Here is a 21,401-nt window from a genome sequence, read left to right as displayed (position 1 = left end):
CATACCCTCACGGGTAACCGCGTGACTGATGATTGTTTTCCTGCACCTCCTCGCCTCTGCCTTGCATCGCATCTTTTCACGACTGCATCTAGATACCAGTTGAGCTAGCTGACATCGTTCTTTCTCGCTCTCGCCTCTTTTCTCCAACGTCTTAAACTACCACTTGTGATACCTCCGTGCAGTGCAATCGCGCTCTTTCGCCTTCTCCGTCTCCTTAGACCCATTTTATGTTTCCTTCCTCCTTCTCTTCGTCTTGACCTTGACTTCTTTCTCTGGCATAGCACACCTACACTTGCTGTACATGTACCCATACCGCTTCTGCAAAATCATTGGGGTTCTGGCGTCTGGTATTTCTTCTTTTCCCTCGCATAAGCCTTACACACACTACCTACATACACTTTTCCTTTTGATTTCTTGCGGGGCTCGGTTGGGCGATACATACATACAATAAAGAGCAGAGCAAAAGCGGTGCGGTCATGGTACTTACTTCCTGCCTTAGCTTAGGTACTCTTTACTACATACTACAGTGGGGCGGAGTAGGGCTTGCTAGGCTGGGGTTTTCCTTCAATGGATATTGAATGATATAATCTGTTCTTGTTGGTTTGAGTAAGGGAGGAGGGCGCGTAGGCTGTAGATAATCTGCTTCAGGGGAATCCGGACAAGCTCACTTAGCTTGATTAGAGGTTACATATTATCGAGAGCTTGCCGCTTGATCGCATCTATATATACCATGTGGCCATTTGGTCTCTACCAGCGCAACCCACGACTTATTTTAGAAAAAAAAAAAAAAACTTTGCAAGAAGCAACTGATAGGCTTTCCAAACACGATGAGAAGAGGGCAGGCAGCATTTGAATCTCGTCTAGAGTCAATTCTATCTTCTGACAAGAGAAACAAATAATAGGATGAAGTGAGCAGCGAAGACAGACTTGAGGAGTGTAAATGTAGGCAAGATGATAAGTAATATATTTATACACAGACACAGAGAATAGATAGTACAAAAGATAATAAATAAGAAGGTAGGCCAGATATCGTCATGAGAGGGGCATTCATTATAGAACGGACAAGACAAGACAAGACTCGCGCTCGTCACAAGTAATCAGACAGAAACGTAGTAGTGCCAAAAAAGTAATTAGAAATCTTTAGAAATAGTGACTGGAGAATAAAACAAAGGAGGGAAGTCTAGCAAAACGCCTCGATAACCATATATGGGAAGATAACGACGCAGGCAGTCCAGAAGACGAGAATGCATCGGATTAGCGTCACGGGGAGCATGTACAGCGGCGAGTCGCGGATCATCATCCAGAGGGAGAGGAAGGCGACGGTGAAGAAGTGCGCGAAGAGGACCTGGGGCTTTTTGAGCATGCCGCCGAGCATGCTGACGGGTTGGCGGTGCATGCCTATTGTGAAGTATTCGAAGCAGCCGCGTTGGAGGGCTTTGAGGTTGTCGTCTGTTGTCTACATGTTAGTCTTGCGCTCAATGCAGAGGGTTATCGGGGGCAGACTTACCGTCGGCTGCGAAAAGGGAGTAGAGGGCTTGAGCTAGGATGTTGATTACGGAGGCGCCCATCTTTCGTCGCCAGTGGAAGGTAGAGAGTTGTTTGAGGACGAGGGAGGTGTTGCTAAGATTGGGGACGTTCTTGGGGCTGAGGACGTCGCGGAGGAGGACGACATCGTTCAAGGCAACGGTCATTCCACCGCCGGTCAAGGGATGTCGCATGTTGAGCGCGTCGCCTACTATTAACAATCCCGGTGTCTTGTTCGTCGCGCCTGGGAGGAAGGAGTTCGGCATGGACCGCAACTGGCCCTTGTCGAGCGCCGCAGCGAACGACGGCTGGACGCACTTGGGAAGAGACGGAAGAACAGTGTTTCTCAGGTGGCCCTTGACACCCCCATTCTTGACAGACGCCGAGGGTAGGTTTTCGGGGATATCGCAAAGGATTCTGGTCTCGTGGGTTCCAATCTGGTAAATGAGGATGGGTGGGCTCCCAGGGTTAAGGAGGACATGGCCGTAGTGCTTCTGCGGCAGCTCCGCGTCAATGAGTTCTAACCCCCAAAACTTCGACTTCACCTTGGGTGTGTATGGATGATATTGTTTCCGGAACTTGGAGGCGTACCCATCCGCAACGACGGTCAATTGGCCGAAATAGCAGTCCTTCGCCTCCTTGGTCACGCACTCGACTCCAAGAACCTGCTTGGTGTGCGAGCACGTAACCAGATCTGTAACCTTGGTCTCGACAATCGTCACGTTCGGACAAGCCCGCGCAGCCTCGCGCAGCCTCATCACGAAGCGTCCGTGGTGGAAGGATCGGCCTTCGGGTGGCGGCGCGCCAGGGCTCTGAACGGGGTACGGAATTGCGACGGGCTTGCCGGAGTAGGTAACGTAGTATCCCTCTGCTGGGATGGCATCAATGCCCTCTAGACAGTCTCGCAGGCCTAGCTTCTCCAGGGCTTGGACACCGCCGGGCTGCAGGAGCTCGCCGACAATGCGGTCCGGCTCCTTGAGCGAGGCCTCGAGCAGGAGGACACTCCGCCCCTGGCTGCCCAATGCCACGGCCAATGCACATCCTAGCACTCCAGCTCCCACTATTACGACATCGGCGTCATGGTGGACTCGTCGGCGGACCTCTGCGGCGGCTGGGTTTTTCGAGGCGCGGCCGTTGGTGTGGCGGTTGGAAGTAGTCGTGGCCATTGTGGGGGCGGAGGAAGAGAAATTCAACGAGTCGGCGGAATTGGCAGTATTGACGTGGGCGACAGGCGCATATTCGTGTCGCAGGGTCTGAAGGAGGAAAGGGAAGCGGAGGGAGGGAGCGGAGGGGAAAGATGGCGGAGGGAAGAGCTGCAATATTTAAATTGATTGTCCAAAGTTAAGGGGCACTTTGTGGTTTGTTCTGGCCGCGGAGCTTCAAAGTGGCCTGACTGCACTCCGCTCCTCCCTTAAAACGCAACGTACGATGCCCTTAATGGTAGCCTGTTTATTGGCTTGGAAAGTAATCAAGTATGAAAGCTCCTGCGTAGTTCTTTGACCGCAGTGAGGAGATTTCCGCCGAGCACAATCACATGCAAAATGTGGCCATGTTCCACTCTAAGATCTATATACAGCTCCGCTAATATTATACACCCCACCACATATCCATACTACTATACAAGTTGATCGTCCGCATACTCCAAGCGAAGGCATGCCTCTTCGTTCCATCGCGCAAGAACCGCCTTTTCGTCGTTGTCAATGCGGCCCAGCACCTTCTCCAGCTCGTACTCCTCGTCCCACCTTTCAACTAGCGTCCCGAGTGTTGATTGTTGCTTCCATATCGTCTGCCTGTTCAACGGCCGTTGTTGTGAGAATCGCATGTGCTTCTTAGCTGCGGGATTACCCTGGAGCATTGCAAACTCCGGGTTTCCATTGTACTTCTTCTCCAGACGATCGGCCACAAATCCAAGGAATCTCAGCTGGTCCTTTCTCCTTTTGGTCTGCTCCGGAGACAAGCTGTTGGCTTGGGTCTCGCGTCTTAGCACTCCAAGGACTCGATGGACTTCGACGATAAATTCTCGGTTCGCGGCGCTGCCTCGGGCTAGGGCGGTTAGAATGCACCACCGCACTCCCGCTAAATCATTCACCGCGGCAAACGCCCGGAGAAATATCTTCATGCAGACCCCATCAAAACCTAAGCGACGCCCGTACCGTGATGTGTAGACGGCCACTAGCACCTCGAGAGCCACCTCCGGTCGGTTTGCTAGTATCAGGCGGTGAGTCGTGGAGGCGGTGATATGATGCTTCACTAGAAACTGTGTCGACGACCAGCATATTTTGTAGAAGCGGAAGATCGCTGTCTTGATGATTTCCACTTCGGCCGACGGGTCTATGGCCTCAAGCTGGCGGAAAAACATGGGGAGTCCAGCACGTTCAGTGCCCCATTGAGCTTTGATAAGAGCGTTGGCCGCATTTATGCCGTGTTCAAGTATTGTTGCAATTGCGGCCAGCTCAATGTGCTGCACTTTGAATTCGAAGCCAGCGTTTTTCGCATTGCGGAAGCACATCAGGGCATCTCCCATTTTGCCAGCATGCATGAAGTGCATCATCTGTTTGTTGACCTTCTGATACTGATCCACGGGTTTCGATGGTGTTAATTCCTTGAGCGTTCGGGTATACCATGTCATGGGCTCCTTTGACTTGGGCATTGCATTGACAGCATCCATTGGGAACGAGCGCTGATCGAAGCCAAGGATTTGTCGTGAAGCAGCAGCCCGCGAACGGTCGGCTCGCGCGGCGTGTAGCATCTGCCAGAATCCCATGGGCGACTCTTCAAGTTCTAGTCGACGAGTGCGTAGCATGTCTAGGAACTCTTCACCGTTGACATTGACCTGCCATCCCCGTTGGCGTGCCATGTCTAGGAACTCGGCGAGCATAGCTTCGTCGCCCTTTTCGACGATTGCCTCCAAAATATGCTTGTACAGAACTTTGTCTGGAACGATGTCGAACTTGTCGATATAACGATAAAGAAACTCCCGGATCTCAATGGCGGTGTGGGAGACCCAGTATTCGAGGAAGATACGGTCAAAGATCCCAAGGAAATCGTTCTTCTTTGCAGTCATACCAAGTTGATGCATTTCTTCAAGGCCATTGTCCACGGCTACCCAATCACAGCTTAGAGCTTTGCTGAATACCAAAAGGCCCTTTGTCCGACAACTAGGTTGAATTCCATAATTGGTGATCATCTGCTGTAGTAAAGCTTCAGCATCGGCTGTTCTGCCAAACTCCACGTATGCTTTGATGACTGGGTTGAAAAGTTTCTCGGTAGGGTTCTTGTTCATGCGGCGAACCATCATCAGCAATTTCGTAAATTGGCCGTTGATGAGCTCAATACTCCTGGTTTTCTTCCACAGGTTGCTGAGGTATAATCCGCATAGTCCACATTCCCGGTCCAGTGCCAAGTTCCTCATCAGGAACCATTTCGCGCTTGTAAGCCGATGGGATTCAAGCAAGCACCGGAGGACGAGTTCTACCAAAGCGGGTGGAACAGTGACTTTTCCCCTGAAACGCATGTAAAGAGTTGCGGCAGATTCCACACAGCCGTTCTTTGCAAGTGCAACCATCAAAATCTTCCACATTCCAGTTGATACGTGGTCCACTTGTTCTAGTCGTTCGAAAACGCTCCGGGCGATGAACACGTTGTTTTCTCGGCAATTTAGATAAAAAGCTTGGACTGCAAGCTCCCTTTTGTCTCTTGCTATGCCTTGGTGCGAAGCGGGATGCGAATCGAGGAATACTTGTGCGGCATCTATATACCGATGGCGGTCGAGAAGATCCTGGATTTGTGCCTCAACAGAGTCGTGCTTCCGAGGAGGCGATTCTATATCATCCCCGATAGGCGTATCCTCTGCTCTCTGGTTCGCTTGGAGAATGACATATTTCGCTCGTGTATGAACTGGTAAAGCTGGGGAAGGAGGGAGAAAGTCTGTCCTAATCGGCCCTTCTCGTATCCTTTGCCCCTGCCCGGGTTCCCTGGAAAGTTCTGTCGTCTCAATCGATAATGAAGAATCAAACGTTGGTTCAGCTGCGAATGGGCTCGCAGATCTGTCTACCGGAGGAGCAAAGGGAGGTTCGACCAAAGACTGCTCTGTACCGTAATCCGCTGGTGACCGTTGAGATCTCCTAAATTTCCTCTCCTCCTCTTTCCACGCATCTAATCCTCGGAATTCACCTGCTTCCGCTGCATCCATCATACGTGAAAGTCGCCTGGCCGCAGACGTCGCATCATACCGTGGCGCAGATGTCTGAAGGGCTCGCTTGTTCTCGACAATGCGCTCAGCAACGCTCACTCGTCGGTGGACATCGTATGTGATAGCGGCAACCGTGCAAAAACTGCCAACAGTTGACCCTGCCAGAGCGAGCTTTCGAAGGACTCGAAGGGCGTTTCGGGAGGGAACGGCGGGAGTGCCACTGGCAGGCCCTGGGGCCATGGTTCGAGCTTGGTGCACTGCAACTGGCGTGCAGCTTGGCGAAATATCACCTAGTAAACATGGAGAAACGGAGGATGAGGGTTTGAATCGATATATCCGTGGTCGAGTCAAAATCTCCGCACAGGACTCGTCAATTGATGTTCGAGGAGCAGGGATGTTTTTCGGGGATGTTGCTCGGAAAGTTTGCAGAAGCCGGCGCTGTTGGCCTTTTCCGGCGGCCGTAGCGATCCTCTCTTCCGGATCAACCCACGGCCGGGGATCATGCGATGTGCCTGATAGATACCGACCAATTGAGCTTAGGCTGGCCTAAATTGAGCCCGATAAATGTATTTGTACAGTAATTCATGAATTCGCCCATGGCATTATATAGCAACAGATACTTTATTGTACAAGAGGAGCGTATTTTTGACCGGCAAAAAACTTCTTCTGCTCCAGACATCTTTCGCTCTTGCAGCCCTGACAGCGGAGCGTCATTTGCAGGGAGCACTTCTCTCCCTTGCGCAGGTGGTCATGGGCCAAGTTTGCAAGAGCTTCGATGAAAACTGGGTTGCCGTTCAGACTCTCGGCCCGCTTGACTCCCGGGAGATTACCGGCTTCCTCCATCACTTCAAGATCGAGTTCATACAAGGTCTCGATATGGTCACTGGTGAAAGCAATTGGAACAAGGACAAGATCCGTCTGTCCCCGCTTAACGTACTCTTGAACTGTATCGCTGGTCTGCGCACCGAGCCAAGCAGATGGGCCGACTTGCGACTGCCAGCACAGTCGGTAGGGATTGCTGAAGTTCAATCGTTGCATCACTGCATGGACGGTCGCAGCAACCTCTGCTGGATATGGGTCACCTAGGAGAATGCTGTTAGATAATGGCCTCTACAAGCGAAAACTGGTGTTTCATACCTCTATTCACCACACTCATAGGTAGACTGTGCGCTGAGAACAATAAGACCACGCCGGCTCTCCGATCTTCAGGGTAGGTCTTGAGTTGGTCCTCAATGTTCCTTGCGAATGCCTCAACCAGGCCAGGATGCGTCGGCCAACGGTCAATGACACTCCACTGAATGGAACCGTTCACATCCACCTCGCCGCCATCTGCGCGCTTCCCTTCCAGACGGGTCCTCCACTTCCACAATTCATTCAGTGAGCTGCCGGTCGTAGAACACGAGTATTGCGGATATTGCGTAAACGCGACAGCACGCCCTCCCTTTCCGTTGCCGAATCCGTCTGCCAGTAATTGTGCATACATGTCCTCCGTCAGTGGTGAAGCGTATCGGAAAGCGACGTAGGGCTTATGTGGTGCGGACTCGGGGCTAAGCTTGTCGAGAAGCTTGCACATCTCTTCGCACTGATATTCGGACCACTTTCTGATTGGCGATCCTCCTCCAATGTCTGAGTATTGTTTTACGATCTTTGGCGTCCTCCGCTTCGCAATGAGAGGACCTAGATAGGTTTGAAGAGGCCCTAGGGGTATCAAATCGCGATCGGCCTATATTATCAACAGCTCATTAGAGAGCTTGCTCAAAGCGAATGCAGGATGGGTGAGGACGAACGAATAATCGGCTGAGGAAATCTCCAACTTCGTCTGTTGTCGACGGACCTCCCATGTTCAAAAAGACCATTGCGGTCGGGCCCCTAGAGCCCGTCGCATCTTGTGTGACCGGGGGTACAGCGGTTGCAAGCCCATTTCGCTGTTGCTTGCTAAATCCCGAAGAAATGCGAGCTGCTGGTCGCAGCAACTGCTGCGGAAGAGCAAAGGAGCGTCGCAGAGCCATTCCGAAGCTCAGTCCGGCTGTCGTAGGATCGGACTTCCGTAGACGGCGGCTCGAAAGAAGAAAAAGCTCAAATGAGATAAGCCTCAGAAGATACCTGTAGAGTGCTGGAAGAGAACAAAAAATAAAGATTGAAGACAGGTAAGCTTCCTTGACTTCACATTTCATCGGCATCGTGACGGAGCAGTCTCGGCCCACCGCGAGCCAATCACAAGAAATCTCGGGTCATCAGCCTTGGCGCAATCACATGATGTTCGTGTTTCCCCGCGTCGGGCTGGCCGGAGAAACGCGTCACCCGTGCGTAGTGTACCTAAGATAGGCATACAACACCAGTTGCCTGGACCACGACTTTGAAAGGAGCTGGTGTTTCCGGTTTTACCTTCCATTCATTTAGTTTTCTCTCTTGCACTCCTGACAATTCGCATATGGCTGACGATACATACCCCCGCGAAGATGACGGCGCTGAGGAGGAGGAGGAGCTCGAGGAGACCGTATAGCTCCCCGAACTGGCCCATTGAGTCGCTGTTGAGTTACTAACATGTGAGAGTAGGGTTACAAGTCAGTTAGGGATGCTGTACTCTTTGCTATTGAAGTCAGCGATTCTATGCTCCAGCCACGCCCCTCTGCAGACCCGAAGAAACCTAGTCAAGAGTCTCCTGCTACTGCTGCATTAAAATGTGCATACCATCTTATGCAGCAGCGCATTATCTCGAACCCACATGACATGATAGGAGTCATGTTGTATGGAACAAAGTTATCAAAATTTTACAATGAGGACGAGAATAGCCGTGGGGACCTCACATATCCTAATTGCTACCTATTCACCGATCTCGATATTCCATCCGCACACGAAGTCCTAGAACTGCGCTCCCTAGTCGAAGATGAAGATAAGGCTCGAGAGATCCTTGTTCCATCAGAAACTCCAGTTCAGATGGCCAATGTTTTGTTCTGCGCAAACCAGATATTTACATCAAAAGCTCCGAATTTCCTATCGCGACGACTTTTCATAGTCACTGATAATGATAACCCACACAAGAGCGAGAAGTCACTTCGTTCTGCGGCGACTGTACGCGCAAAGGACCTATACGACCTTGGAGTGATCATTGAATTATTCCCAATCTCCCCGTTAGATCATGAATTCGACACCTCGAAGTTCTACGACGTAGGTGCCTTCCTTTTCCCGCTTCGCGGAGCATGATGGCTGACAGTATTTAGGATATCATCTACAAAGCTTCACCAATGGACCCAGACGCCCCCTCCTACTTAAAACCCGATTCAAAAGCGACAGATGCGAAAGACGGAATCTCAATACTGAATAGCCTCTTGTCAAGCATTAATTCCAAATCTGTACCTCGCCGGGCGCTCTTCTCAAACGTCTCCTTGGAGCTGGGACCGAATTTCAAGATCTCGGTATCTGGTTATCTTCTTTTCAAACGTCAAGAGCCGGCAAGGAGTTGCTTCGTGTGGCTTGGGGGCGAAAAGCCACAGATCGCAAAGGGAGTTACCACACAAATTGCAGATGATACAGCTCGAACGATTGAGAAATGGGAAATCAGAAAGGCGTATAAATTTGGCGGAGACCAAGTTTCCTTTACGCCAGAGGAGCAGAAAGAATTGAGGAATTTCGGTGACCCCGTTATCCGGATCATTGGGTTCAAGCCCCTCTCCGCCCTTCCTTTCTGGGCCAATGTCAAGCATCCTCTGTTCATATATCCTTCAGAGGAAGACTACGTGGGCTCCACGCGAGTCTTCTCCGCATTATACCAGAAACTTTTGAAAGACCAGAAGGCCGCGCTTGTCTGGTACATTGCACGTAAGAATGCTAGTCCGGTTCTTGCTGCAATGATGGCTGGTGAGGAGAAAGTCGATGAGAATGGCGTCCAAAAGATCCCTCCAGGCATGTGGATCATACCACTCCCTTTTGCAGATGATGTGCGACAAAACCCCGAAACCACCATTCAGGTCGCCCCAGAACCTCTTATTGATCAGATGCGGACGATTATCCAACAATTACAACTCCCCAAGGGTGTCTATGAACCCTCAAGATACCCCAATCCCTGTAAGTTTCAACCTGGCAGGGTGTCACAAAATCAATACTGATCAACTGCTAGCTCTCCAATGGCACTACCGCATCCTCCAAGCCCTAGCACTAGACGAAGACCTCCCAGAACAACCCGAGGACAAAACCCTCCCCAAATACCGCCAAATCGATAAAGTAAGGCCCCCCCTACATATATCATACCCGCCATCCATAAACTAACATGACCCAGCGCGCTGGCGACTACGTCCTCTCCTGGGCCGAAGAGCTCGAAAAACAATACGATAAGATCCCCGCAACAAGCGGCGTCAAAACAACTCTGGCCAAACGCCCCGCGAAGGACACATCTGCCTCCGGCCCGCCTGCGAAAAAGGCTAAAGCTGCCGATGGCGGCGCTGCATCAGACTCCCAGGCAGAGGTCCAGAAACATTTCCAGAAGGGGACGCTCTCGAAACTTACGGTTGCTGTTCTTAAGGATTATCTTGCTTCGCAGGGCCGTTCGTCGGCAGGGAAGAAGGCGGACCTCGTTGAGCGGGTTGAGGAGCTGTTGGAGTCGAAGGTATGAGGTGGTCAGGGAAGGATCTATACTACTTAGTAGTATAGGGAGGCGCCACTGTACTTGATCGCTACTTGCGGTCGAGATGTAACGAGTAATATTCATGAATGTCACAATATACCTACCCAGTCACCATACTACTCTAGCTAAGCCACGTAATGCGTCAATATCCGTTTGATAGTAAACTTGTCTTTTCACGAAAGTCGCAGTTTGTCTGTCTGATCCAAAACGGAGTCCTTAGCACGATTTTTGCTTGGCGACCTAGTTGAGCTCGCAGGCAGTAGCCCTAACAAATAGTTACCCCTCCTCATCACAAACGGGCTAGCATCAATTCGGAGCAGTTTTCATGATTTAAGGAGATATACTCAACCTAGTAGATCTAAAATGTTCTTGGAAAGTGATCTCATTGCGATGAGTTTATTGGTTACGTTCGTGAGGTTTCGAAAATATATTCTTTCATTGATGTTCAAGCATCGCGCTATTCTAGTCGGAAGGCTAAGATACCCACCATGTCTTTCCAAGAGAACTGGCGTATGAGTTTACACCTACGGTCGGACCTGGCTCCAGAAAGTAGATTGAGATTCTTTACACGCTAATGTTGAGCATACCGTCCGAATGGCAGAGAGCAAACTTGTTGTATACAAGGAGTCTAACAGAAAGTACGCAGCTAGAACACCAAGCGCCAGAAAAATTCTAAAAGCTCAGCACTGCCCATATACTTGACAGTAACAAAGTTGTTCGTCGGGACAGCTAAAGGTTATCATGTTAGTGGTTGCCATATGACGAGAGAAATCGCGGTAGACCTACTATACCGAGTCCTTGCCGAATATGACATGCCATAGAAACTCCATCGCGCGCCCACTGGCGGCATCAGCCAAGTCTGTATCGATCACCCACTGTCTGATCTTGACATAATCTTCTCGTGGTCGTCGGAGAACCTGGTCTCGGGATACGGCAAACTGTGCGCAGCAGGATGCGCCAATCTGGGTGGGGAACTGGAGGAATTTATGCTGGAGTGGGTTGCTAGTTCGTAAGTCGTTGGATGTAAGGGATGTTGTTGAATTGAGCGGCGGCGTGCTTGTTCCGTCAAATATTTCTGTCCAGATCTCCTGGGTTATGTGTGCGTTATTGCGATGCTTGGGGCTGCAGCCAGGGTTCCAATTGCATCGGAGGTTCACGTAGCCGTTGCGCTGGACGAAATCGAGTTGCAGGGAGCGGAGAGCGGCGACATTGTCATGTAGCGGTGCATCTACGTGCCAGGCCATAAGGAATCCAGATCGATGGGCGTGAATGAAGGCGATAGTGGAGGGAAGGTGGTCGTAATGGTCTATCAGATAAGTAAGGTACGCCATGGACTCATGGCCTTTGTTGAAAGGTGTCTTGAGTCGATCATCGTCGGCGAGTGTAGCTTTGGACGGGTTCACTGTATAAATAGCTCGTTGCCAGCTGTGGGTGGTTTAGTGAGTACAATGACATGGATGGCGAGGACGTAGTGCATACTCTAAAAGTTCCTCTTCGACCCATTGTACAGGCTCCTCCTCGAGCCTGGCCATGACAATGACCTTGTCACGCACGTCTTCATTGTGAGAAGCCCATCTATGAGCGCTTTTGTTGCTCAACAAGTCGATCAGGTACACTCCCGCGTCGTACTGATCCGAGAGGTCTGCAAGTCTGACTTTCAGGAGGTATAATGGAATTATGAATAGGAGTGAGAGGCATAAAGAGATGCGAAAGCTGCTCTTCATCGTAACTTTCGTTGCATGAGCGGCCGGAGGCCTAGGAAAGTATACTGTCGCAGGGCGATCAATGCATATGTTGATCTCACATTAAAGTATGGACTGTGGTGGGAAGGAAATCAATAAACATAGATGTGACAACCAGTGCTATGGTCTAGAGAGGAACAGAAAAAGATGAAGAGGAAAATGAGAAGACCGCCGTATCGTGGGATGGTAGGAATTTGGAAAGAGCGAGGGTCCGCTGGACCATGGGCGATTGAATAATGTCTCCTTGAGATTGTGTTATGACTATCGGCGACACCCAGATGAGGGGGCGCATGCCCTCAGAGTGAAGTGAAAGGCATGGTGAGCCAATGGATAACCCATGCCGGAACACAGCTCAACTTGGGTTCTACCTGGGGAAGGTGTAGCACCGTAGACTTCATTGGTTCAACCCTCTATCACCGAGTCGTTCGTGGGTCCGACGACAAAAGTAGCTGGAGTAATTCCCCTGATATGCCACGCGTTAGGTCCGCTTGAGTGGCGCCTGAACCGACGAAAAGGACCGCGCGACGTCTATCATAGGGTGGCGGCATTTAGTCTTTGGGTCTGGTGCTGGACCCCTACTCTGGGTCTTTCCGTGGCTGTGTGCCGTTGCGGAGATCTGCCCAACGTTTTCTTGTCTTTGACCTTGCGCTCATAGAACCCATGTTTGGAGATTGAAGGCTGTAAATGGGGGGTATACGAAGTTGCATGGCTTGAAGCATATACTAGTCTCTGAGGGAAGTAAGAACGTCCAAGCTGGATGTCGAGTGGGTGAGGAGTTGTTAGTGTCGAGTAAGAACTTTAAAATTGTGGGCGGGCCAGGGGTCCAACACGTGCGGCGTAGACCATCTCCACTGGAGTGACGTAGAGTAGACCACCGAAACTAGAGGATGCCAACAGCTTCGACGAGGGGTCGCGGTTTCATGAAAATGGAGCTACGCAGAGGATACTGATTGCGCAGACTCTAGGACTCAGTGGCCACAGACCAGCTGTGGCCTTTTCGTGCATTATATATTGTAGTTTATAGTACATCCACACAGCGACCAATTGACTGAATTAAGAGCTTTCCTCCTCTTCCTCTTCTTCCTCTTCATCACTGCTTGGTTCTTCCCCATTCTCGATTGCCTGCTCCCGCCGCTTTCGGGCACGTTCTCTCTTTTTCTCGAGCAGACCATTCAGCTTCTTGGCAACGTTGAAAACACCGCCAGTACCTGCCCCGCAGACGGCGCAAGATGGACTCTTTCGATAGCGTTGCAAAGCGCAAGACTCGCAGAAGTAATGCCCGCATTTCGTGACGATAGGGTTCTGATATGGTTTTTTGCAGATAAGGCAGGCAAAAGGAATATTCTCGAGTTCTTCCTCGTCATCGTCGTCTTCCTCGCCGGCCTTCCCTCCTCGTTGTGATACAACCTTTCCAGTCAAATTCTTGCCCTTTGTGCTGACGTCCCAATCCCGGTCTAATTCCCAGCCTGACTTGTAATCCTCTCTCATATGAGTGAACTTGCAGGAGTCACCATATCCACAGAAGCCCGTCAATTTGTAGTCCTTGCAAACGTCCGGCGCGTAATCCGTAAATGTGACTGTCCGGACATTGGTCGGCGCTTTGATCGGCCCAAACTGTTTTGTGGGAGCGTTAGGATTCTTTTGAATAAATGATTGGTAATTGGAAGCGCCCTTGTATGTGCCGTCAGGCGCAGAGGGTGCTGAAGTATCTGGACGGGCCCGCGTGGTGCCCAGGAGGTTTTTCTCGTTCAACTCATCATCGTACCAGTTCGAGTGTTTTGTCGCATCGTTGGAAGAGGTCAAGGGAAGGGCGGCGGTGGGTTTGATTTGCTCATCACTGGTATCTTGCCGTCGCGTATTGGATGCAGAGGAGGCTGAAACGACTGCATTTTTGCGCCGTCGTTTGATCCGGCGGCCCTCTTCGTCGTCAGAGGAAGTGAAGCTTGAATCTGAATCCGCATCTGGTGGTGGTGAGTCGGGCTTTTTGCGGAAATTGGCTTTCTTTACGCCGCGCTTCTTGAAAGCGACTGGGGGTGCTGCATCCGCCATCGTCAATGAATCGTCCTGGTAGGGTTGTTGAGAAAGTTGTAAATCAAGAATCTCGAGTGGCGTTCTTCAAGCTGAATATATGCACGTGATGCTTGATAATCCACCTCACGTGACTGTTTAAGTCAGCCACACCTGCAAACAAAACAAACAGCAGTTTGCTGTTGGCGTTGTTTTTGTTGTGGGTTTGCTGCTCTTTGGCCGTTTGACGCCCATCCCCGAGCCTGCTGATGCGCAGTTCAAGGAACTGAGGAATCAGGATGCTGCCGGCGGTTGGCATCCAGTAACCTTAATTTGGTTCCATTGTTTGGAGGCTTTCCATAGACCGCGTAGCCGTTGTTTATGCCTCAATGAATGTGATTATCTCGCTCGACAGGAATATTGTCAACATGGTCGGTCCTTCAATTTCTCGTTACGTATCAGATCAATTATTTAGCTAGACTATCCAGTGGAGGCAGCCCTCTCTATCCCGCGTTGGGAGACACCGTGCCTTAGGCCCCAAGCTGGCGCTCATCTTCTCATCGTCCATCGCGCGCGTTCTCTTCCTCCTCTCGTTCCCCCGCCCAACGAGTCGTTCTCACGTCTCGTTGTCCAACTGGCATCGCTTCTTGACCTCATTCTCTTGTTTTGCTTCCCCTCTCTTTTCTTTCCTTTCTCTCCTTTGCCCATTACCATTACATTACGTTCTTCTCACCCTAATCCCTTCCCTCTTCGTTTTTCTTTTCTTTTGTTTTATTTCATTTTCTTCAAGACCATTCAGGTTCCTCTAATTGAAGCTACTGTATGGCGTAGCTGATCCTTGCATCCGTTACAACCCGTAGTTGACGCATCCAGGCTCCTACCATTTTTCGGTCTTGCCTTTTGTTTTGCGCCCAGACCTAATCGCCATAAACTGCAGCTCTGCTGGTTCCCGAAGGCTGAGCATCCAATCGTCCCCTCCTGTGGTTGGCCCGCATCCCGGTCGCACGCATTCGCAAGGTCACCTTACGACCACCTCCACAACGCGTTTGTTGTCATTCTTCGGTCGCTCCGCTTCATCCTCTCGCTTCCTTCGCTAGATTACAGCATCGAGACGTCCATTTGCGGTGCTCTTTCCGACTCTGTAATCCTTTTATTTCTTGCGCTGCCTTTTTCGAGTCGACGACTGATACGGCCCCTAGCGGATTGTTCACCGACTGACGCCGGGAATACATTCCGTTCCACCATCGCCATTCCACGACCTCGGTTCCGAGATCGTATTCGAATCACTTGTCGCTGGCCGGCGCACATCACGATCCGTCGGAAGGCAACTGGGAAAGATTCAACTGCAAAGGACCGGACAGGGAGTCGGATGATGACTGTGGTTTGAGGTGGGACCAAAGAACGAGCGAGGCGACGAGCTTACGGGCCCCAACTGCAGGTAAACTCTGGTTCAAGGAACCGGAGAACATCTGCAGAACCAAACTCTGAACTATGGCTGGTTCTGGCGATAGAGGAAGTTCCTCAATGCTATCCATGATGGATGATCCCTTTATCACCAAGCCGCAAGGGGCGCGGAACCCCCTGGAGTCAAACAACCACTCTTCCTTCGATGCGCAACTGTTCAGTCTGGATGCATCCTCGCCGGCGCAAGCCAAACGGGCTCTTGAAGCCCATTTGGCGGAGACCGAGCGTCGGCTTGAAGAAGCGTCCAAGCTAGGAACCGCCCTTGTTGAGCAGCGGAAGGAGTTAGAGGATAAGCTCAAGGAAGTCGAGCAGCAGCAGGAAGAGGGACAAATTGGACCAGATCTACGCCGGAAGCTGGCTGACTTGGAGCGCGAGTACACCGAAATTGGGCGCGAGACTGCCCGAGCTTTCCTTGGCCCGAAACGTCTTGCTGGTGGGGATGACGCTCATCTGGGTACCCCGTCTTTAGATCACAAGGTTTGTTCAACTCGCGGTTAGACCAAATCGCATAGCGCAATGGAACTGTTAACCTCTGAAAATCTAGTCGCCCCTGAGTTCAGCACTCTTTGCCGGCCAAGCTACGAACTCCCCGAGCAAAGTGAGCGTCCCGTCACGGAAACAACGAAATCAACCTTCTACCCGCGTCCACGATATCGAGTTTGCGACAGAAATCTCCACCTCCTTACTCGCTCAAGTGCGCCAACTACAATCCCTTCTAGCCGAACGTGAGGATGCTCTGAAGACCGTCAACCTGGAAAAGTCAAGACTTGAGCTGGAAGCAGAAGGATACGCGCAACGTATACGGGCTCTGGATGAGAGCGAGGAACGGTACAAGGATGAGAACTGGGCGCTGGAAACCAAGACACACGAGCTTATAGCCTCCGTGAAGGATGCTGCAGACCGTGAAAGCAAACTTAAAAGTAGTCTGGGAGCGGTTACTGCGGAGAAAACCGCCATGGAACGCGAATTGGAGGATCTCAAGCAGACCAACGCCAAACTTATCGAAGAACATACGGCCGCGCAAAAAGCCAATGACGCCGAAATCCATCTACTGCGCCGAAACGTTACTGCCGGAGATGCTGAGAAGCTTGCCCTTCAGCGGAAGCTTGAAGAGATGAACTCACAGAACCAGGAGCTTGCAAAAGCCGTGGCAATGCGCTTGCGCCACCATGACTCTGACTCTATTCGCGAAGTAGCCCGTGGACATGATTCCGACGACGAAGACCAAGCGACACCCGAGAACTCGCCTCCGCCCTCACCAAGCAAGTTTACTCCTCGCCATAATCACCTCGAGACTGAAACTCTCCGAAGCTCGCTCGGCCATGCTCACCGTATGATTCAAAACCTGAGGAGCACCGTTCACCGAGAGAAGACCGAGAAGATCGAGCTCAAGCGCATGCTCCAGGACGCCCGGGATGAAATTGAGCAACGCCGTCGTGATTCAAATGCTCCTGGTGGAACCAACAAGCGACAAAAGACCAAGGCTGACGCGACACGCAAGCCGGCGCGCCCAGACTTATTGGGTGCTGGACGGAAGAAGGCCGAGGTCGAGATTCACGATTCCGACTGGGAGGATAATGCTGCCGACATAAGCCCAACTCAAAAAGCGTTCCGCAGTTCTCGCATTCGCCACGAAGACCAGTCAACGGATGAACGTAGCGATGCGTACCAGACCGCAACAGAGGCCGAGGATGCGTTCGAGACAGCCAATGAGAGAGAGACAACAACCGAAAGTGAAGCATTCCAGACCGGTGTGGAGAGTATGGCTGGGGAAAGCACCGACAGTGATGAGCTTACGGAGACCGAGGATCGCGTTAATCGCACCCCCCGTGAACGAGTATCTTCTCTCACCTTGGCGAAGGCGCGTGATCGGACGTCTTATTACAGTACAGCCTCCACTTCTGCGGATGAGGATGATAGCGAAGATCCCGGCACGCCTTCTGCTAGCCAATTCTCTACTCCTAGATACCGCCTGCGCAAGAAGAGGAGCGTCCTCCGGAAGATTCGCCCATCAGGCGAAGCCCCAATGGCATTTGGCAGCCGACCGTCAAGCGCAAGAGAATCTCCGGCAACCAGCTTCACAAGAGAGACATCAATGGCGCCTGAGGGCCAAAGTTTATTCGCGGAATTGGCTGAACTTGATGGAGACGACGATGAGGATGGAAGCTTCGGTCCGCCGATGCAGTTCGATGCGGGATCTCCGTCTACTCCGCGTATGAATCTTGCCCCAGACTCCAGAAGACCCTCCGAAATCACACTTGACTCTCCGTCCAAGCCGCCGAGACCCGCTATGGTGGACTCTGGTGTCATGACAGATCCTTGGGAACCTGCGTCCGCGCAAATTGCACCGGCAGCTATGGCCGTTGCGGGCGGAGCTGTCAACAGCGTTCCTGCTACGCCTAAGAGAATTTCTACGTCGGATGCCGGCACTGGCACGGAAGTGGCAGAGTCACCGACGCTGGTCAATTCAGGAACCCAGTGGACCCCACTTAAACCCGCCACGGAACTCAACGGCGACCAGGTCTCGAGCGTACCTACCCCGCCGAAGATGGTGTGGGACGGGCGTAATGTGGATGAGCAGGTAGAGGACGTCGAGACCCCTGGCTCACCAGTTCAGTTGGATGTCTCGTCAATCTCGTCGGAAGAGACCGAGCCTGTGGCGCCGAGGTACCCGGAGTTGAGCACTTCGTACTTCGTGGGTGGTACAGTCGAGCCTATTGCTCTGCCTCCTCCTGTGCTGCCCGAGTTCGCCCTTTCGTCAATATCGTCACAGTCCAGCGAACCAGAGGTACCTGTTGTCCTTATCCCTGCCCCGCCGGAGCTTTCGTTGTCTACAATCGCATCGCAGTTCAGTGAACCAGTGGTGCCTGTTGTTGCTCCCATCCCTGCCCCGCCGCAGCTTTCCATGTCTACAATCGCATCGCAAGTCAGTGAACCAGTGGTACCCGTCGCTGCTCCTCTTCCCACACCGCCTGAGCTTGCTATGTCAACGATATGGTCCCAATTCAGCGAGCCGGAGGTGCCTGTCCTTCCTCCTGCCCCTGCGGTAGCGGAGCTGGCCTTGTCGTCAGTTTCGTCACAGTCCAGTGAGCCAGAGGCGCCCACCATTGCCCCCGCTCCTGCAGTCGAGCCAGTATACATACCGCAGGTGGCATTTTCTGAATTCTTCACAGAGCAGACGCTCCCTGTCTCCCCTAGTCTCCCTGAACCCACACCTGAACCTGTGTTCACTTCCACGGAGCAGGGCACAAGCACAGAAATCGCGGAGTTATCCGTTTCAGTCATTTTCTCGCAAGAGACTGAACCGGTTGAACCGGTTGAGCCCACTCCTGAGCCTGAAGTTGTTCTTGCGGATGTAGAGGAGGCTGCTCCAGAGCCCGCCCTTCCTGAGCTGACGATCTCTTTCATTGCTCCGGAATACACTGAACCGGTTGCGCCGACAGTCAAGGAAGTTATCCTCCCACCAGTACCGCGATTGACACTCTCGACCGTTTCTTCGGTGGAAACACCACCTGTCGAGTACACCCCTGCCATAGTGTTCTTACCGGCACACCCGACCATTGAGAGCGATGATTTGATCAGTAAAGGGGCTGGTTCTTCCAGGTCAAACAAGGATGCCCCACCTGTCGTTCTCGTCGAAGACAGCACAGACAAGGATTCTGCGGACGAGAGCGCTGACCGACAAAATGGTGCGACGTTGCCCCTGGGCGCGATTTCTGGCAATGCGGCTCCCCGTCGCGCAAGGGCCGACTCGTCCAACCTGGCCGACCAGGGGGCCCAGACCATCCTGTCATCCAAGCAGATCGACCAACTCCTGATGGACCGCGTCTCTTCTAGACCACTGTCCCCTCCCGAAAGTGACAAGGCAAAGGAACTCGGCAATTCACCCTTTGTTACGCCCAAGGTGCGATCGCGACCTGCTCCTCAGGCTTCGACTTCCTCCCTTCACAAGCGGCCCGGAAGTGCCGCCAGCCAAGCGTCTAGTATGCAGAACCACCCGCCACTACCTGCGGACCACAAGGAGGCCATCTTGGCGGCGGAGAAGAAATCCTTCGAGCAGCGGCCGACCTCTGCGGGTTTGATGGGACCGCCACTCGCCCCAGCTTCAGCGTATAGGCCAAATGCTACCCAGCGCCCGTGGACTCCAAATGAAACAGGCGCTCACCTCGGTTCAGCAAAGACAACCACATCACGAGCCAGCTTGAGACGCGAGAGCGCAATGTCCCGGCGATCCTCAGTTTCCTCGTTCGCGTCCGAGATTGAGGAGCGCTTCAACATGCAGCCGAACCAGGCTTTCCCACCACAGGGATATGGCATGGGAACCGATCCGCGGATGATTCAAGCCATCACACAGACAATGATCGGTGAATTCCTCTGGAAGTACACCCGCAGAGCCGTTTCAGGAGAAATCTCCAACACTAGACACCGCCGCTACTTCTGGGTCCATCCATACACACGAACACTGTACTGGAGTGAACAAGATCCGCAGTCCGCTGGAAAGAGCGAGATTCGAACAAAGAGTGTATTGATCGAAGCGGTTCGAGTGGTGGCTGACGACAACCCCTACCCGCCTGGTCTTCACTGCAAGAGTCTCGAAGTCGTCAGCCCGGGTCGTAGGATCAGGTTCACCGCTACCACGAGCCAGAGGCACGAGACGTGGTTCAATGCGCTTTCGTATTTGTTGGTACGAAATGGACCGGAAGACGAAGACCCAGAGAATGGTGTTACCCTCGAGGACATTGACGAATTCAACCCTGGCTTCCGTTCCCGCTCACGTAACACTGCAAGGATGTCAATTTCGTCACAGCAAAGCCGGCCCCGAAATCTCCCCAAGCAACGTTCAGGGTCAGCCATGTCGTTGCGCCCTAGTCTGACACCCGGTCGGTCGTCACCGTATCCTCCGTCGCATTACTCTGATCAAGCTAGGCAGACATCGGCCTCTCGACTAAGTTCCATTTTCAACTCGACAATCAAGGGCTCCTTTGGACGAAAGGGTCCCGGGTATGCGGCGTCCAGCGTCAACGAAGGCAGTCTCCACAATCATGATAGCGAAGAGGACCTTCGACAAATGATGGAGAGACAGGAACAGGACGACTCTCGGCTGGAGAATGTCCGTGCCTGCTGCGACGGAAAACACGATGTCGGCTCGCTGTCGAGGACGAGTCGCTACAGCCCCCGCGGTAACCGAATCCACTCCCACCACCACTGAGTTGTACCCGGAGCCTGCCACTATTTTGTCATAGCGCGTTGTTAAAAGTCTTGCATTAGCGGTGTCCTACTTTCACCTCACAGCTCTACGTCTTACCTAGCCTATGCTTGTTAGTCTTTGCTGGACGGTCACCCCAGCATACGAGAGTCCCCCAGCATACGAGAGTCCCCCAGCATACGAGAGTCGATCACCCACCTCTCACCCGCATATTGATTTGCCCATCATGGTTTGATTTTATACACCTGTTACAACTTGATGCGTATTCTGTTGTTTGCCATTCATTCATCATTACCTGCATGGATCGTTTTCTTATTTCCTATGTTGATACTCATTGATATTGTCATTATCATCTGACATCTCGCCGCGGGGCCGCACATTCGCTCTGGCCCCGCCCGCCTCTCCTCTTACCTCACCTATCATATTTACTCCATGATGCGCCACATTGTCAGCGCGACTATGTCTTTTTGATCTTCCTCTACCGACTTTGATATATCCATTCGCGATGACAGCGTTTGACTGTTACCGTATGGTGGTTGTAATACCAGCTGTGTTGTGTTGGCTGTCTGGATTTACTTGGTTCTGCGTTGTTGCCGGAAATTGATCTAGCATTAGTCATGGACTAGGAATTCATTTTGGATGACT

The 21,401-nt window shown here is 52.1% G+C and overlaps 6 protein-coding genes across 6 annotated transcripts; 2 read left to right on the top strand and 4 right to left on the bottom strand.

The window, feature by feature from the left end:
* Positions 1–1,180: 1,180 nt before the first annotated feature.
* On the bottom strand, positions 1,181–5,956 carry BJX68DRAFT_254743 (pentatricopeptide repeat protein; the record flags this gene model as incomplete). The annotated part of the gene is made up of 3 exons (XM_071042928.1): positions 1,181–1,449; positions 1,508–2,777; positions 3,146–5,956. 3 exons carry the CDS (start codon positions 5,954–5,956, stop codon positions 1,181–1,183), a joined length of 4,350 nt encoding a protein of 1,449 aa, XP_070900002.1.
* Positions 5,957–6,288: 332 nt separating this feature from the next.
* On the bottom strand, positions 6,289–7,889 carry BJX68DRAFT_235599 (ferrochelatase HEM15). The gene is made up of 3 exons (XM_071039900.1): positions 7,504–7,889; positions 6,854–7,439; positions 6,289–6,798 (listed from the first exon to the last, which is right to left on the bottom strand). The coding sequence occupies exons 1-3, from the start codon at positions 7,723–7,725 to the stop codon at positions 6,338–6,340; spliced, it is 1,269 nt and encodes a 422-aa protein (XP_070900001.1). The 5' UTR covers positions 7,726–7,889; the 3' UTR covers positions 6,289–6,337.
* Positions 7,890–8,026: 137 nt separating this feature from the next.
* On the top strand, positions 8,027–10,448 carry akuA (putative DSB repair complex subunit Ku70). Its single transcript, XM_071049579.1, has 5 exons — positions 8,027–8,213; positions 8,273–8,884; positions 8,938–9,781; positions 9,834–9,937; positions 9,993–10,448. Exons 1-5 carry the CDS (start codon positions 8,148–8,150, stop codon positions 10,323–10,325), a joined length of 1,959 nt encoding a protein of 652 aa, XP_070900000.1. The 5' UTR covers positions 8,027–8,147; the 3' UTR covers positions 10,326–10,448.
* Positions 10,449–11,122: 674 nt separating this feature from the next.
* Positions 11,123–12,061, bottom strand: BJX68DRAFT_265989 (DUF3431 domain-containing protein; the record flags this gene model as incomplete). Its single annotated transcript, XM_071045373.1, has 2 exons — positions 11,123–11,762; positions 11,817–12,061. 2 exons carry the CDS (start codon positions 12,059–12,061, stop codon positions 11,123–11,125), a joined length of 885 nt encoding a protein of 294 aa, XP_070899999.1.
* Positions 12,062–13,029: 968 nt separating this feature from the next.
* On the bottom strand, positions 13,030–14,157 carry BJX68DRAFT_235596 (U2-type spliceosomal complex subunit CWC24). The gene has a single exon (XM_071039899.1). It carries the CDS (start codon positions 14,126–14,128, stop codon positions 13,133–13,135), a length of 996 nt encoding a protein of 331 aa, XP_070899998.1. The 5' UTR covers positions 14,129–14,157; the 3' UTR covers positions 13,030–13,132.
* A 1,453-nt stretch (positions 14,158–15,610) lies between these two features.
* Positions 15,611–20,759, top strand: BJX68DRAFT_254739 (putative nuclear migration protein (ApsA); the record flags this gene model as incomplete). Its single annotated transcript, XM_071042927.1, has 3 exons — positions 15,611–16,027; positions 16,095–18,347; positions 18,699–20,759. 3 exons carry the CDS (start codon positions 15,611–15,613, stop codon positions 20,757–20,759), a joined length of 4,731 nt encoding a protein of 1,576 aa, XP_070899997.1.
* Between the last annotated feature and the right edge of the window lie 642 nt (positions 20,760–21,401).

The sequence above is a fragment of the Aspergillus pseudodeflectus genome (assembly GCF_044049435.1).
Source record: "Aspergillus pseudodeflectus strain CBS 756.74 chromosome Unknown BJX68scaffold_17, whole genome shotgun sequence".
In the NCBI taxonomy this organism is placed as follows: Eukaryota; Fungi; Ascomycota; class Eurotiomycetes; order Eurotiales; family Aspergillaceae; genus Aspergillus; species Aspergillus pseudodeflectus.
This window is presented reverse-complemented; position numbering and strand designations above follow the sequence as displayed.